General features: G+C 44.9%; 1 protein-coding gene and 1 long non-coding RNA gene across 3 annotated transcripts in view; one reads left to right on the plus strand and one right to left on the minus strand.

Moving 5' to 3' along the window:
- The window catches only part of LOC131808188 (uncharacterized), a 34,592-nt gene that overhangs the window by 2,726 nt on the left and 19,478 nt on the right, over positions 1-12,388 (minus strand). For both annotated transcript variants that reach the window (XR_009344715.1, XR_009344714.1), the window contains exon 2: positions 5,077-5,171. This is a non-coding gene — a long non-coding RNA (uncharacterized LOC131808188). The remainder of the gene's footprint in view (positions 1-5,076; positions 5,172-12,388) is intronic.
- LOC131808187 (cytochrome b-c1 complex subunit 7-like) lies at positions 6,901-7,364 on the plus strand. The gene has a single exon (XM_059134177.1). It carries the CDS (start codon positions 6,913-6,915, stop codon positions 7,246-7,248), a length of 336 nt encoding a protein of 111 aa, XP_058990160.1. The 5' UTR covers positions 6,901-6,912; the 3' UTR covers positions 7,249-7,364.

Below are 12,388 nucleotides of genomic sequence, written 5' to 3' on the forward strand. Positions count from 1 at the left end.
TTTGAATTTGTTGGGACTTGTTTTGTGTTCTAACCTGTGATCTGTTCTGGAGGATGTTCCATGTGCCCTTGCAAAGAGGGAGTATTCTGCTGTTTTAGGGTGGAATGCTCTGTCTCTATCTGTTCAAGCCAGTGTATCACTCAAAGCCATTGATTCCTTGTTGATTTTCAGTTTCGACCATGTCTCCATGAATAGAAGTGGGGTGTTAGATTCCCCACCATATGGTATCACTGTCAAAGAGTTCCTTTAAATGTGTTATTAACTGTTATATGCATTCGGGTGCTCCTATGTTGGGTGTCTAAATATTTAAAATTTTAAATGGTTCTATCTTATTGCGTGGTCTCCATTATTATGATGTAATGTCCTTCCTTGTAGTAAGACTACATATATATATATATATACATATATATGTAGTAAGACTCAAGGAAGGACATTACATCATAATGTAATGTAGTAAGACTACATATATATATATATATATATATATATATATATATATATACAGTCTGATTTGTCTGCTAGAAGTATTCCTTGCATTGTTTTGGCATCCATTTGCCTGATAGTTCTCATCTGCTCCCTTTCAATCAGTGCCTAGGTCTACGGGGTCACGGGAGTTCTCCATTTCAGATAAGTCAGTGTAACTGTGTCAATTGAGACTGAGTGTATAAACTGGTGAGTGAGACCACAGACATCAGAATAACATGGACCTAACAACAGTCCTCATGGCCAGCAAGGGGAGTGTGGGGATTCTCTGAGCAAGGATATGGACCATTATCCTGGCCAAAGAGAACCAGTCCCTTCTCCCTCATGCCCCAGCCAGGGAACAGTGGCTACCATGGATCTTACTAAGAGGATGGGCACCTGGAGGGCATTTCTGCCAATGGACTGCTTAAGGAAATGGAGGAGTGATGGAAATCCTAGCTCCTAGGTCAGCAAAGATGTGAATGGAACCAGGCCCAGCTGTGGTCTTCAAGTGACACCTCCCCATTTTATCCCCCACACTCAAAACAAGCAAGGAAAGGAATCCAGAGATCATGGACAAAGATGCCAGGAGGATTCCAGTCTTGGTAAAGGGTGTACCTGGAGAGTCTAGAGGGAGACTGAGGATGGAAAGTCCGGACTGCCCTTCATCCATTTACACACTGTCTTCTTCTTCTTCTTTTTTTTTTTTTTTAAGATTTTATTTATTTATTTGACAGAGATTACAAGTAGGCAGAGAGTCAGGCAGAGAGAGAGGGAGGAGGAAGCAGGCTCCCTGCTGAGCAAGAGAGCCCGATGCAGAGCTCGATCCCAGAACCCTGAGATCATGACCTGAGCCGAAGGCAAAGGCTTTAACCCACTGAACCACCCAGGCGCCCCTACACACTGTCTTCTTCTGGCTTTGTCCCTTCCACAGGCAGGATTGGATCTCTTTACATGTTTTTCCCCACTTAGTCTTGATGCAATTCCAGAGACTGAACTAGAAAATGGTCAGTTCTAAATACTGGGTCCAAATAAACAAAACCCCCAACACACAAACAAAAACCCATGTCACAAAGGAAGCAAGGCATAGTCCTCTTTGCTTTAGAGCGAAGAAAGGCAGCCCCTCTCCTGGGCAGGACATAGTTCTGGAGAGTGTAAGGAACTGTTAAAGCCTCACCAGTTCAGTGCTTGTTGCTGCTGTTCCTGGGAAAGTACCTGCCACCTCTCCATCTCAGGAGTCCTGAGGGCTGTCTCTGCTGTTTGCCCAAATTGCGTACAGTGAAATGAACCTGTCCTCTGGGAAATGGGACTTGGGGGTGCCACTGGTAGCTAGTGAGGAGGGCTGGCTTCCTCCCACATAGAATAGGTGATGACTCTAAGATCTCTTAGCTCAGGGATGAATAGGACAGTCTGTGCATCTTTTCCATTACTGAAGGAAGTAAAAGAACCAAACCACACTCCTGAGCTAGAAAAGTTTTTTAAAAAAGGAATTTAATATAATACTATTTTAACCTATGAAAAACTATGCAATGCCTTTAACTACTGTCCCCCCAAATAAGGAAATAGGTGGGAGGAAGAGGTGTTAAGTAGATGGGATGCACACACCACAAGTACCCCACCTGCTGAGGAAGAATCCTTGCACAGCCACTAGTGACACAGGTTTAGCCATGATGGTGGCTGAGGCCAGTTCTCCGCTGGAGTTCTGCTGGCCAGCTAGGACCGGGGCTCCAGCTGGCAGGACAGGATGTAGCTAAGGACAAAGGGACACCTGTGAGCTGACCAGCAACTTCACATCAGGAGTCCCTTCCTGGGTTTACCCACATCTGGAGTCTGGCACACCAGCAACAAGGCCGGGGGCTGCCCAGGGAGCCACAGAAGAAGGATTCCTGGAGGCAGGAAGAGTCCACCCTGACCCTCACCCAGCTCCTCCTCGCCTATCATCCTCGCTGAGCCATTCCACAGTTGGAACTAGGCCCTGAATGGATCCTGGGGCTCTAGGGTATACTTCTCAGCAGCCATCTGGAGCAGCATGATGTCCCTGAGGTCTCAGTATTCGTGGGCCAAGATAGAAACACAGGATGCAGACAAAGCATGGGTGGGGAAGCTGCAGGGCCTGGTGAGGGCTGAGCAGCAGGACAGAGGGCCCATCCCGTGTCTTGACACACATGGCCACCCTCCTGCCTGCAATTCATCCAGTCCCAACCTCTTCTCAGAGGCAAGTAGAAATAGGCCCTCCTCTGGGAAACTCTCCATGATGCCTTTTCTCCATCCCTACTGACTAACTAGATGGGTCTTGTACTTCTTGCTTGACAACCAATCCCAGTAAATGTGAGAGGGAGGAGGTAGAGCCAAGGAACGTTCTTCCCAGAGACATCTCTGATTCCACTGCCTCCCCTTCCCTACAGGAAGTGCCGCATATGCTCACCTTATTCTTTTTTTGGCAGTTGATCTCATTCCCTTGGAAAGTGGACAAGCAATGTCCCTCAGAAGGAGTCCCCTGGTTAGTACTAGCACCTTACAGCCACCCCTTCTTAGGCTGCACTTAGGCCAGGACACAGGAGGAGCCCACTCAGATGCAGACAATGGGGCTGGGGTCTAGGCAAGGCCCTGGGTTCCAGAGAAAGGAGGATGTGGGGGAAGATGAACCAGCTCCAGGTAGGGACACTGCAACACAACCCTTGTGATGACAGAAGGGGGCAGCTGAAGCCTCAGGCAGGCAGGGGCTGCTGGGCTACTCAAGTGTTGCTGATGTGCAGCATCCTTCCTTCATTCTCCTCCCACAGGCAAGCTCTGGGGGAGAGCCTGCAGACCATTCAGACAGACCTCATGCAGCTTTGCCTTCAGGAAGCTCTGCTGCTTCACCAATCTTGGACACCAGTCTGGTGCAGCCTCCCTTCCCTCAACACTGAGATGAGTAAGAGATCCCAGCTCACAGGGGTAGCTGTGAGGCTGTAACGAGAGGAGGTTTGCCAAGTACAGAGAGCTCAGGGATCAGTATGGGGGCTCTCTGCTCCCAAACCTCAATTGCTCCACAATTCTCAGGCTCCCCTACCTCCGATAGTCCTCCACTGCAGTATCCAATGTCACCAGGTCAGTGAGGAAAGTGCCAGGATAGGGTATGACACCCAGTGTCATGAGGGGCAGGGTTGGATGAGTCCCTGCACTCTGGTGCCACAAGGACCTTCCCCTGAAAAGGCTTCAGCCTCCTGGCCCCCGTGCTTCCCACATGGGGAGCAGCAAGGACCTTTAGTAGTTTGCCTTCAGTTTCCTTTCTCCTTGCCAGACCAGAACATCAGACTCCTACTGATCACCCCCAGGACCTCCTTGGTGAAAATCAGGGTATGGAGCCCTGGGCCCCTCCACGGCCACAAATGCATTCTGTATGCAGCTTTCTAGACCCTCCTCCTGGTCATTGGGAAATAAGAAATGTAGGAAATGTGGCAACAGGAGGTGGAGCTGGAGTTGCAGTTCTCACCTTTCCTGATTTGGAGGCTTCCAGCTCTCAGGGCAGAGCCCCTCTCCTCTGACCTTGGAGGCCCTATACCTCAAGCACACTCAACTCTTTGGCAGCCTCCTCAGGGTTCTCTGCAGGTTCCTCACCAGGGCCACTCCTGTAGGGCCAAGGACAAGTTCCTTGAGGCCAGAATACCCTACGTCCACTTGCTCCCACTGTCTTTGACGTCAGACCCTCCAGACCCTAGACATCTGACCTAAGCCCACTGATATTGATGCTCCATTATCCTGAAGCATGCCTCGAGCCCTTCCAGAACAACAATATCAGCTACCACATTTAGTGGTAGACATAAGGTGGACATGCTACCTTGATGGTAGACATAAGGCAGACATGCTACCTTGATGAGTAGTTTCTTGCAGTGTGGGTTGTCTTGAGCACACAGCTTTTTTTTTTTTTTTAAGATTTTATTTATTTATTTGAGAGAGAGACAGTGAAAGAAAGCATGAGAGGTGAGAAGGTCAGAGAAAGAAGCAGACTCCCCATGGAGCCAGGAGCTCAACTCGAGACTTGATCCTGGGACTCCAGGATCCTGACCGGAGCCGAAGATAGTTGCCCAACCAACCAAGCCACAGATTTTTAACAATTTGAAAGCTTTTCCTGAATAGAGGGAAAGAAGGTAGGATCAGTGTAGGAATAATGGGACAGGGGAGAGTGCAAGGCCCTTTTCCTTGGGAAGCCCTACATGTCAAAATGCATAAATGAGGGTTTTCTCTGGGCTCCTCTGAGCACTAAGATCTCTGTAGGACAGAGGAGGGAGTTCTCCTGGGGGTCATCCTGGGCATCCCTTCCTGGATTAATTGAGCAACTCTGTTTGGGGGATTTTGGTTTCCCATGGGCAGAGAGTTCAGTGGCTGTCAAGTGAACACGTGAGAATGTTGAATTCAGCTCAGCACAGGGTGGGACATGAGGAAAATTGATTAGTAAAGCAGGAGCCTCCTGGCCTATTCCCCAGGAGGCTGAGAGAACTGGCCCCAGGCCTGGGTCCTTTGGTTAGGGTTGGCGGCCTCCCAGGAGGTCCAAGCTGACTGAGGGGGTAAAGGGCAGGCTTATGGGAGATCCCTCACCTATCCTGGTCTCTCCATGGAGAGAAGCCTCCTCACCTTTAAACTTTCTCCCATGTCCTGTTCAGGTGGTGAATGGAGACACTCTGCAGAGCTGCGAGGATGGCATGCAGGGAGGAGTAGTTCCCCAGGATCTGACAGACCCGAGGGAAGGAAGAGAAGGAGCTGTCAGGGGGAGAGCAGGAGCCCCATCTGCTCTAGAGCTTCAGTCTCCCCTCAGTTTACAGCTCCCCTCTTAGATGAAGCAGGTATCCAGGAACCTGCAGAAGGGGACAGGTAAGCCCTAAAGAGTAATACTGCTGGGGAGAGGGAGGATTTTCCCATTGCACCATGCAAGTTAAGGTCAGCCTGCCCCCAGGAGGAAGAGCCTAGGGACTGCATGGTCCCTAGATCTTAGACCAGGGATTTCAACCCTAAGAAATGATAAAGAGAGAAGAGCTATTCTGGAGGCTCAAGAGAGCAACTCAGCTGGGCCTCTCATAGCAAAACTTGGCTACCTTGATTCAGTGCTCCACCACCACAGCCTTGTCCCAGGCGTCATGCTTGGTTTGCCAAAGCAGGTGGTATGACACAGTTGGCCATATCATTAAAGTGGGCAAATGTGGCCTGGACTGTGGATGTCAGTTGCTCATTGCCAGGCTTGTTCCTCCTTGACCAGTCAGAGCCCAGGGACTGGTGGGGCAGCACTTTCTTGAACAGCCCCTAGAGGACAGGGGCAGGAGAGCTGGGTCTAGGGCAAGTAGAGTGAGCAGTCTGCATAAGATTTAAGAGGGCACCAAAATCTCAGTAATTAAAATAAGTAATATTTTAATATGATAGGCTTCTCAAAGGCAAAATTAATGCTAAATAAATCCATGGTGAACATTATTAAAGTTTTAAATAATTACCAGTGTTCAGCTGAGCCTTATTGGAGCCTAAGGTAAAAGGAAAAATGTGTACCACTATAAATATGTTTTTATGAATTTTTAAAGGTTAATTTTTTTCAAGAACATTTAAGCTTTGAAAAAAGAGCATCTCAATATCAAACAATCAAAAAGTTTTAAAACTCACTATTAGCTTAAATATTTTTGCTTAAAACACAGAATGCATTATAATTTTATTTTTCTGCTTTAATGGAACAAATTCAGCATTTTCAAAATCTTCTTTGCTTATCCCATTTTCAATTGTGAGAACTGCAATGCTTGACAATTTCTCTTGACAAAGTAACAATCTTTTAGATATATTTTCAAGGCCACTAGTTCACAAATACAGTTCTAATCTAACTTTAACATTATAAAATGGATTCTTACCTGGCTTTCCATTTTAAGAAACTCTCTCTGTATCATGTCTCAAACCAATTAGTAAGCAAAGGTAGTATACCACCAGGAAAGGTACAAGAACACAGAGAAACGGACTTTGGGGTGCATGGCTTGCAAGGTGTGCTGAAAGTTGCCAGTCAATCAGGAGCACAGAACTTTCTGGCAGGATGCAGTATCTATGTTAAGCACTCAGGAGCAACAGTACACTGGAGGAATTTTAAATTAATCTCAGAAGGAATCAATGACCTAAATGTGAAGCATATGCACTATAGAATTTTTAGAAGGAAGACAGAAAATCTTTGTGATTTTGGCTTAAGCAAAGATTCTTTAGACAGGACACCAAAAGCACAATCCATAATAAAAAAAATTATACACTAGGCTCTATAAAAACTAAAAATTTTTCCTTTTTGAAGAACAGAAGGGAAAAAGACAAGTCAGAGATGGGGAGAAAATATTTCCAAGTCACATGACTGATAAAGCATTTAAATCTGGAATATACAAAGAACTTTGAAAATTCAATATTAAGGAAACAAACAACTGAATTAAAAATATGGTCAATCAGAGGTCTCAGGTCAAAATGGCGAGCAGGCCTGCCATTGCAGCATCAAGCCAGCGGCTGGAAGGTATTCGAAAATGGTACTACAATGCTGCAGGGTTCAATAAACTGGGGTTAATGCGAGATGATACAATACATGAGAATGATGATGTGAAAGAAGCCATAAGAAGGCTACCTGAGAACCTTTATAATGACAGGATGTTTCGCATTAAGAGGGCACTGGACCTGACCATGAGGCATCAGATCTTGCCTAAAGAGCAATGGACGAAATACAAGGAGGATAAATTCTACCTTGAACCGTATCTGAAAGAAGTTATTCAGGAAAGGAAAGAGAGAGAAGAATGGGCAAAGAAGTAATCACGGAGTTGAAAACTGTCATTGCATCTGCCCTCACGTATTTTTAAGAAGTTGAATAAAGCTGAAATGTACAATTTAGAACTATCTGAGCTGCAAATGTATTGCTTTAAATAAATATCTATTATGATTACTAAAAAAAAAAAATATGGTCAATCAATTCAAACATACAGACTGCCAAAGACGTACGGATGGCAAATAGCGCATGAAAGATGTTCAAGATCATTAGTCGTGAGTGAAATGCAAATTAAAACCACAGTAAGATATCACTACTACTGAAATGAAAGGACTGATCATACTAAGTGTTAGTGAGAATGTAAAGTAACTACAACTGTCATACTGCTGGTGAGAATGTCAACCATTACGGGAAGCAGTCTGGCCATTAAACATAGAACTTTACACGATTCAGCCATCCCATTCTCAAGAGACAGGAAAGCACCTTCACATATGAAGACTTGTACACAAATGTTTACAGTAGCTTTGTTTATAGCCAAACACTAGAAGCAACCCAAATGCCCATCAACAACTGACTGGATAGACAAAACTATGGTGTACCTATACAATGGAATGCTATACTACTCAGAAATGAACTATTAATAGGTGCGCCAACACAGAAGAATCTCAAAATAATTAAATAGCGTGGAAGAAGCCAAACAAAGAATCATGCAGTGTATACTCTTCTATTTCTGTAAGATTCCAGAAAATCAAACTAATCTAAATGACAAAAAGCAGATCGGTGGTGACCTAGGGACTAGGCAGGGGGTGGGAAAAGAGCATAAGAAAACCATTGGGAATGATGGTTATGTTCATTACCTTGATTGTCATAATGATTTCACAGGTAGACACCTATGTCAAAACTTCTCAAAGTGAACATTATCTACATATAACAATTATTGTATGTCAGTTATACTCCCCAAAAGGAGCTTCCTTTTTTAAAAAGGAAAACACAGAGCAGGTGGTCTGGAAGTGACTAAGTGAAAGATCAGGAGGACAGAGGTTGTGTTCAGATAAAGGTCTGTATGGTGACAAGGGTGCAAAAGATGAAGTCAGGAAACCATGGAGGATGAAGGGTCAAGTTACTGATGGGTAACTTGGCAAGAATGGAAAGGACTCAGAAACAACTAAGCCATTAAAAAAATAAAATAAAATAAAATAAATAAGACAAGTAAGCAGATCAGGAGGCATGGCAGTAATGAGGACAGACAAGAGTTAGTCAGGGGAGAGGTTTCCACAGAGAGGGTGGTAGATGAGGTCTGGAATGGGCCTTGGAGAAAAGACAGACCATGATCTCACTCCCACAAACCTGGGGGAAACAAGCCTGAGAGAAAAGCCAGGTTTCAAAGAACCAAGGAGGTGGGTCCAAGAGGCTGAGGCTCTAGGGTTGTTACTTAGCCCAGTAAGAGGATTTCCAGAGGTCAGGGACAAAGTGGGAAGGAGGGTAAGAAATGCAAGGCAATGATTTTGAAAGCACCCCAGAGATGACCCTGGGAAGACACCTAGTGGATCAAAGGGGCATTAGGCCCAGCTACCACCTGGTGGACACCAAGGCAGGGACCCTATAGTTCGGCCTGGATGTGATGCTTCTCTGAAGGACCCTTACTTTAAAGTGCACAGGAGACCCTGCTCCCTCAGGAACACGGGCTTGTGCTGTGTCCTCACTATGAGCGACCCAAGAAGGGCTGTCGGGCTCAGGGTTCCAAGAGTAGTTAGAGCCCAGTGAGCTGTAGAAACTTTGAGAAGAGCCTACTCAGAATCTGTGTTCACATCCCAAGCACTGTCAGGCCAATGGGCAGCCCAAGGTATAAAGCAAGGGATGCTCTTAAAAAGTCATAAACAAATCTGCAGCTTAATTATCCACTGGCTTTTATATTATAATTAAGAACCTGGTGGAGCAAACTAGATTAAAAATGACTCCTATAAACACCCCATATGAGGTACTATGTGTATTTTCCATTTGAGCCCAACCGTTTAAAACCAAGGGCTATTTATTTAGAAGATTTTTGATATTAAACATCTCCGGTACAAAATAAATCCTTTCACCCCCAGCAAACATTTATTGCACTACAGGCACAGCACTGTTCCCTGAATGGGACAGGACCTCTGCTTCCTAGAGGCTCACGAGCAGTAAACCCTCTTCAAACAAAGAACACTGAGAACTTGAATCTGCACTGATGAGGCATGGGCACATGGAAGGGGGCCACAGCCTGCCCCTGCACCAGACAGCCTTGGTTGACTGATGTGCCGCTCCTATCATCTCTTCACATGCTGGCAGCTCTCATTATTACAGAGATAAGACTTCAAGTACCCATTCTTGTCCCCCAGGATGTACTGGCCTAAAATTGACTTTCAGAAAATCTCCCCATTCATAATTAGTCACGGGAATTTATGAACAGCTGAGTAGCACGTTTGCAGACATCATGGCTGGTGAGTGTTCTGTTGGCTGCTTCCCTTGTCTTATTCTCTAAACCTCACTTGAAGCTGTATGTCTAGATGCCTGGAATCATGAAGGGTGTTCATTTCACGTTACAACACTACAACTCCCAATAGGCTTCCACATTCAGAGGCTTATATATAGCAAGCAGCCAGGCTTAAAACCCTTAAGCACAGAGAAACTTATAGACTATATTCTCCCTCTAAAAAGAGTTTAGAGAGAAACAGAACCTCTCTCCTTGCTCTGGACAAAACAAGACAGCAGGATAAGAAACTGACTTCAAACACTGCCACTTGATGTTTTAAATTAACTTCTTCTGTGTCTGTATAAAACCTGGCTATCCAGTAGGTCTGACAACTTTTAAGTCTTGCAGGATATAGCAGTTGCTTTTATTTTAGATTTCTATACTTAGGAACAGTATTTGTAGTGTGGGGAAGAAGCATACCGAATCAGTGGTGTGTCAACCCAGCTTCAAGTTTCTAACCCAGTATTCCAGAGCATCCTGGCCACTATCAGCCACAGTGACATTTAATCAAGAAATTTATACAGTAGTGTTCTTCAGATCAGATCAGAACTATTAGCTAGAATATAAAAGATCTAAAATAAGGAATATTAGATACTTAGAATGTCTGGAACTGACTAGCAAAAAGTTTCCTGTCCTAGCCTCAAGAGGTTTCACGGAAGTCAAGAAGATACCGAAGCTATGGTAATATTTAAGGCACATTCCTTTCCCTTTGAAATCTGCTGTTTCCTTATAGTTTCTTAGTTTCTATAGCAAAACTTGGTCAAGACCCTGATGATATGTAGATTTTTTTTATAGATGAGAATTCTATTTTTTTTTCATTTATTTATTTTCAGCATAACAGTATCATTATTTTTTCACCACACCTAGTGCTCCATGCAGTCCATGCCCTCTATAATACCCACCACCTGGTACCCCAACCTCCCACCCCCCCTCCACTTCAAACCCCTCAGATTGTTTTTCAGAGTCCATAGTCTCTCATGATTCACATCCCCTTCCAATTTACTGCAACCCCCTTCTCTCTAACTCCCCATGTCCTCCATGCTTTTTGTTATGCTCCACAAATAAGTGAAACCATATGATAATTGACTCTCTCTGCTTGTCAGCATAATCTCTTCCAGTCCCGTCCATGTTGCTACAAAAGTTGGGTATTCGTCCTTTCTGATGGAGGCATAATACTCCATAGTGTATATGGACTGAAAGACCCGCGGATCCCCTTACCCAAGAATCCAACACTGCCACTGGATGCAATCAGCAAGAGGTTCTTTATTGTTACGCAGGCGCCTGCGGGTGGTCAGCGCACGCCTGCGGGTGGTCAGCAGCTCCTGCTAGCTGAGCACACCCGGCTGGGGTGGTGCCGGGTTTTTATAGACAGGTACAAACAAGTTTTGGGTGGGGCGCAACTGATTGGTTGACAGTTAGAACTTTTGAAAAAGGCATACGTGGAGTTTGCTGATTGGCTTTGGGGACCCGCGCGCGAAGAGAGAGGCGCGGGAAGGGGGAACAAGCTGATTGGTTCTGAGGGCCCGCGCGCGGGAGGAGAGAGGCAGGGAGGGGGAACAAGAAGGGGGAAGGTAGGAATGCCATCATGGCGTCTTCTATTATTTCTATAAGCCAAGCAGTTACAGAAGGGCAAAAGAGCAATTAATAAGCAATTAATAACCTAATTTACGCCTAAAAGCCAGCGGTTCACAGAAAAGCAAACAAGCGGTTAGTTATCCTATCTATCTTCTAGGGGAGGGGTCTTTCAGGACCACATCTTCCTTATCCATTCATCCGTTGAAGGGCATCTTGGTTCTTTCCACAGTTTGGTGACCATGGCCATTGCTGCTATAAACATTGGGGTACAGATGGCCCTTCTTTTCACTACATCTGTATCTTTGGGGTAAATACCCAGGAGTGCAATGACAGGGTCATAGGGAAGTTCTATTTTTAATTTCTTGAGGAATCTCCACACTGTTCTCCAAAGAGGCTGCACCAACTTGCATTCCCACCAACAGTGTAAGAGGGTTCCCCTTTCTCCACATCCTCTCCAACACATGGATGTCATTTTAACAAATCTAAATAAACTGGGAAGAATGGAAGAACGTGAGGTCAAGAAAATGGATAGAATTGCTAATCCACAATCTCTTTTTGGCAATTTAAAAATCCAATGCGCTATGATAACTAAAGCATTTTGTGTGGAATTTCCTAATGGGCAGGACCTGACTGTATCTAAACTCCTGTGGTGGCAACACCCAACCAACCTGAGACTATTCTGGCTTCAGTTATCCCACAGGCGCTGAATATTCATCCCTTAGGCTACAGAAATAAGACTCCTCTTGGTTATAGGGTGTTGTCCAGTCCCCTGGGGTGTATTATATAGACATCCACATCAGGTTAATGTTTGCTGAACATCAAATTCCACACTACCATTCTAAAAATCTGAAAAATTCTGATTCCAAAGGACACTTAACCTGATGATCATCATAAAAGGTATGTTGACTTGTCTAACCATCAACTTCTACCCAGATTGAAAAATCAGGCAAAGATACATGCATCTGGAAGGAGCCAGTCTGATTCAAGTACTAAGAATAAAAGCATCAAAACAAGGATGATTTTATATGCAAATGCTCAAACGTCAACATCCTGAAACATGACTCTGACCCTGTTATCCAGCCAGCTTGTTCTATGCACAAGATAAACTAGCT

The sequence above is a fragment of the Mustela lutreola genome, chromosome 9, assembly GCF_030435805.1.
Source record: "Mustela lutreola isolate mMusLut2 chromosome 9, mMusLut2.pri, whole genome shotgun sequence".
Lineage (NCBI taxonomy): Eukaryota > Metazoa > Chordata > Mammalia > Carnivora > Mustelidae > Mustela > Mustela lutreola.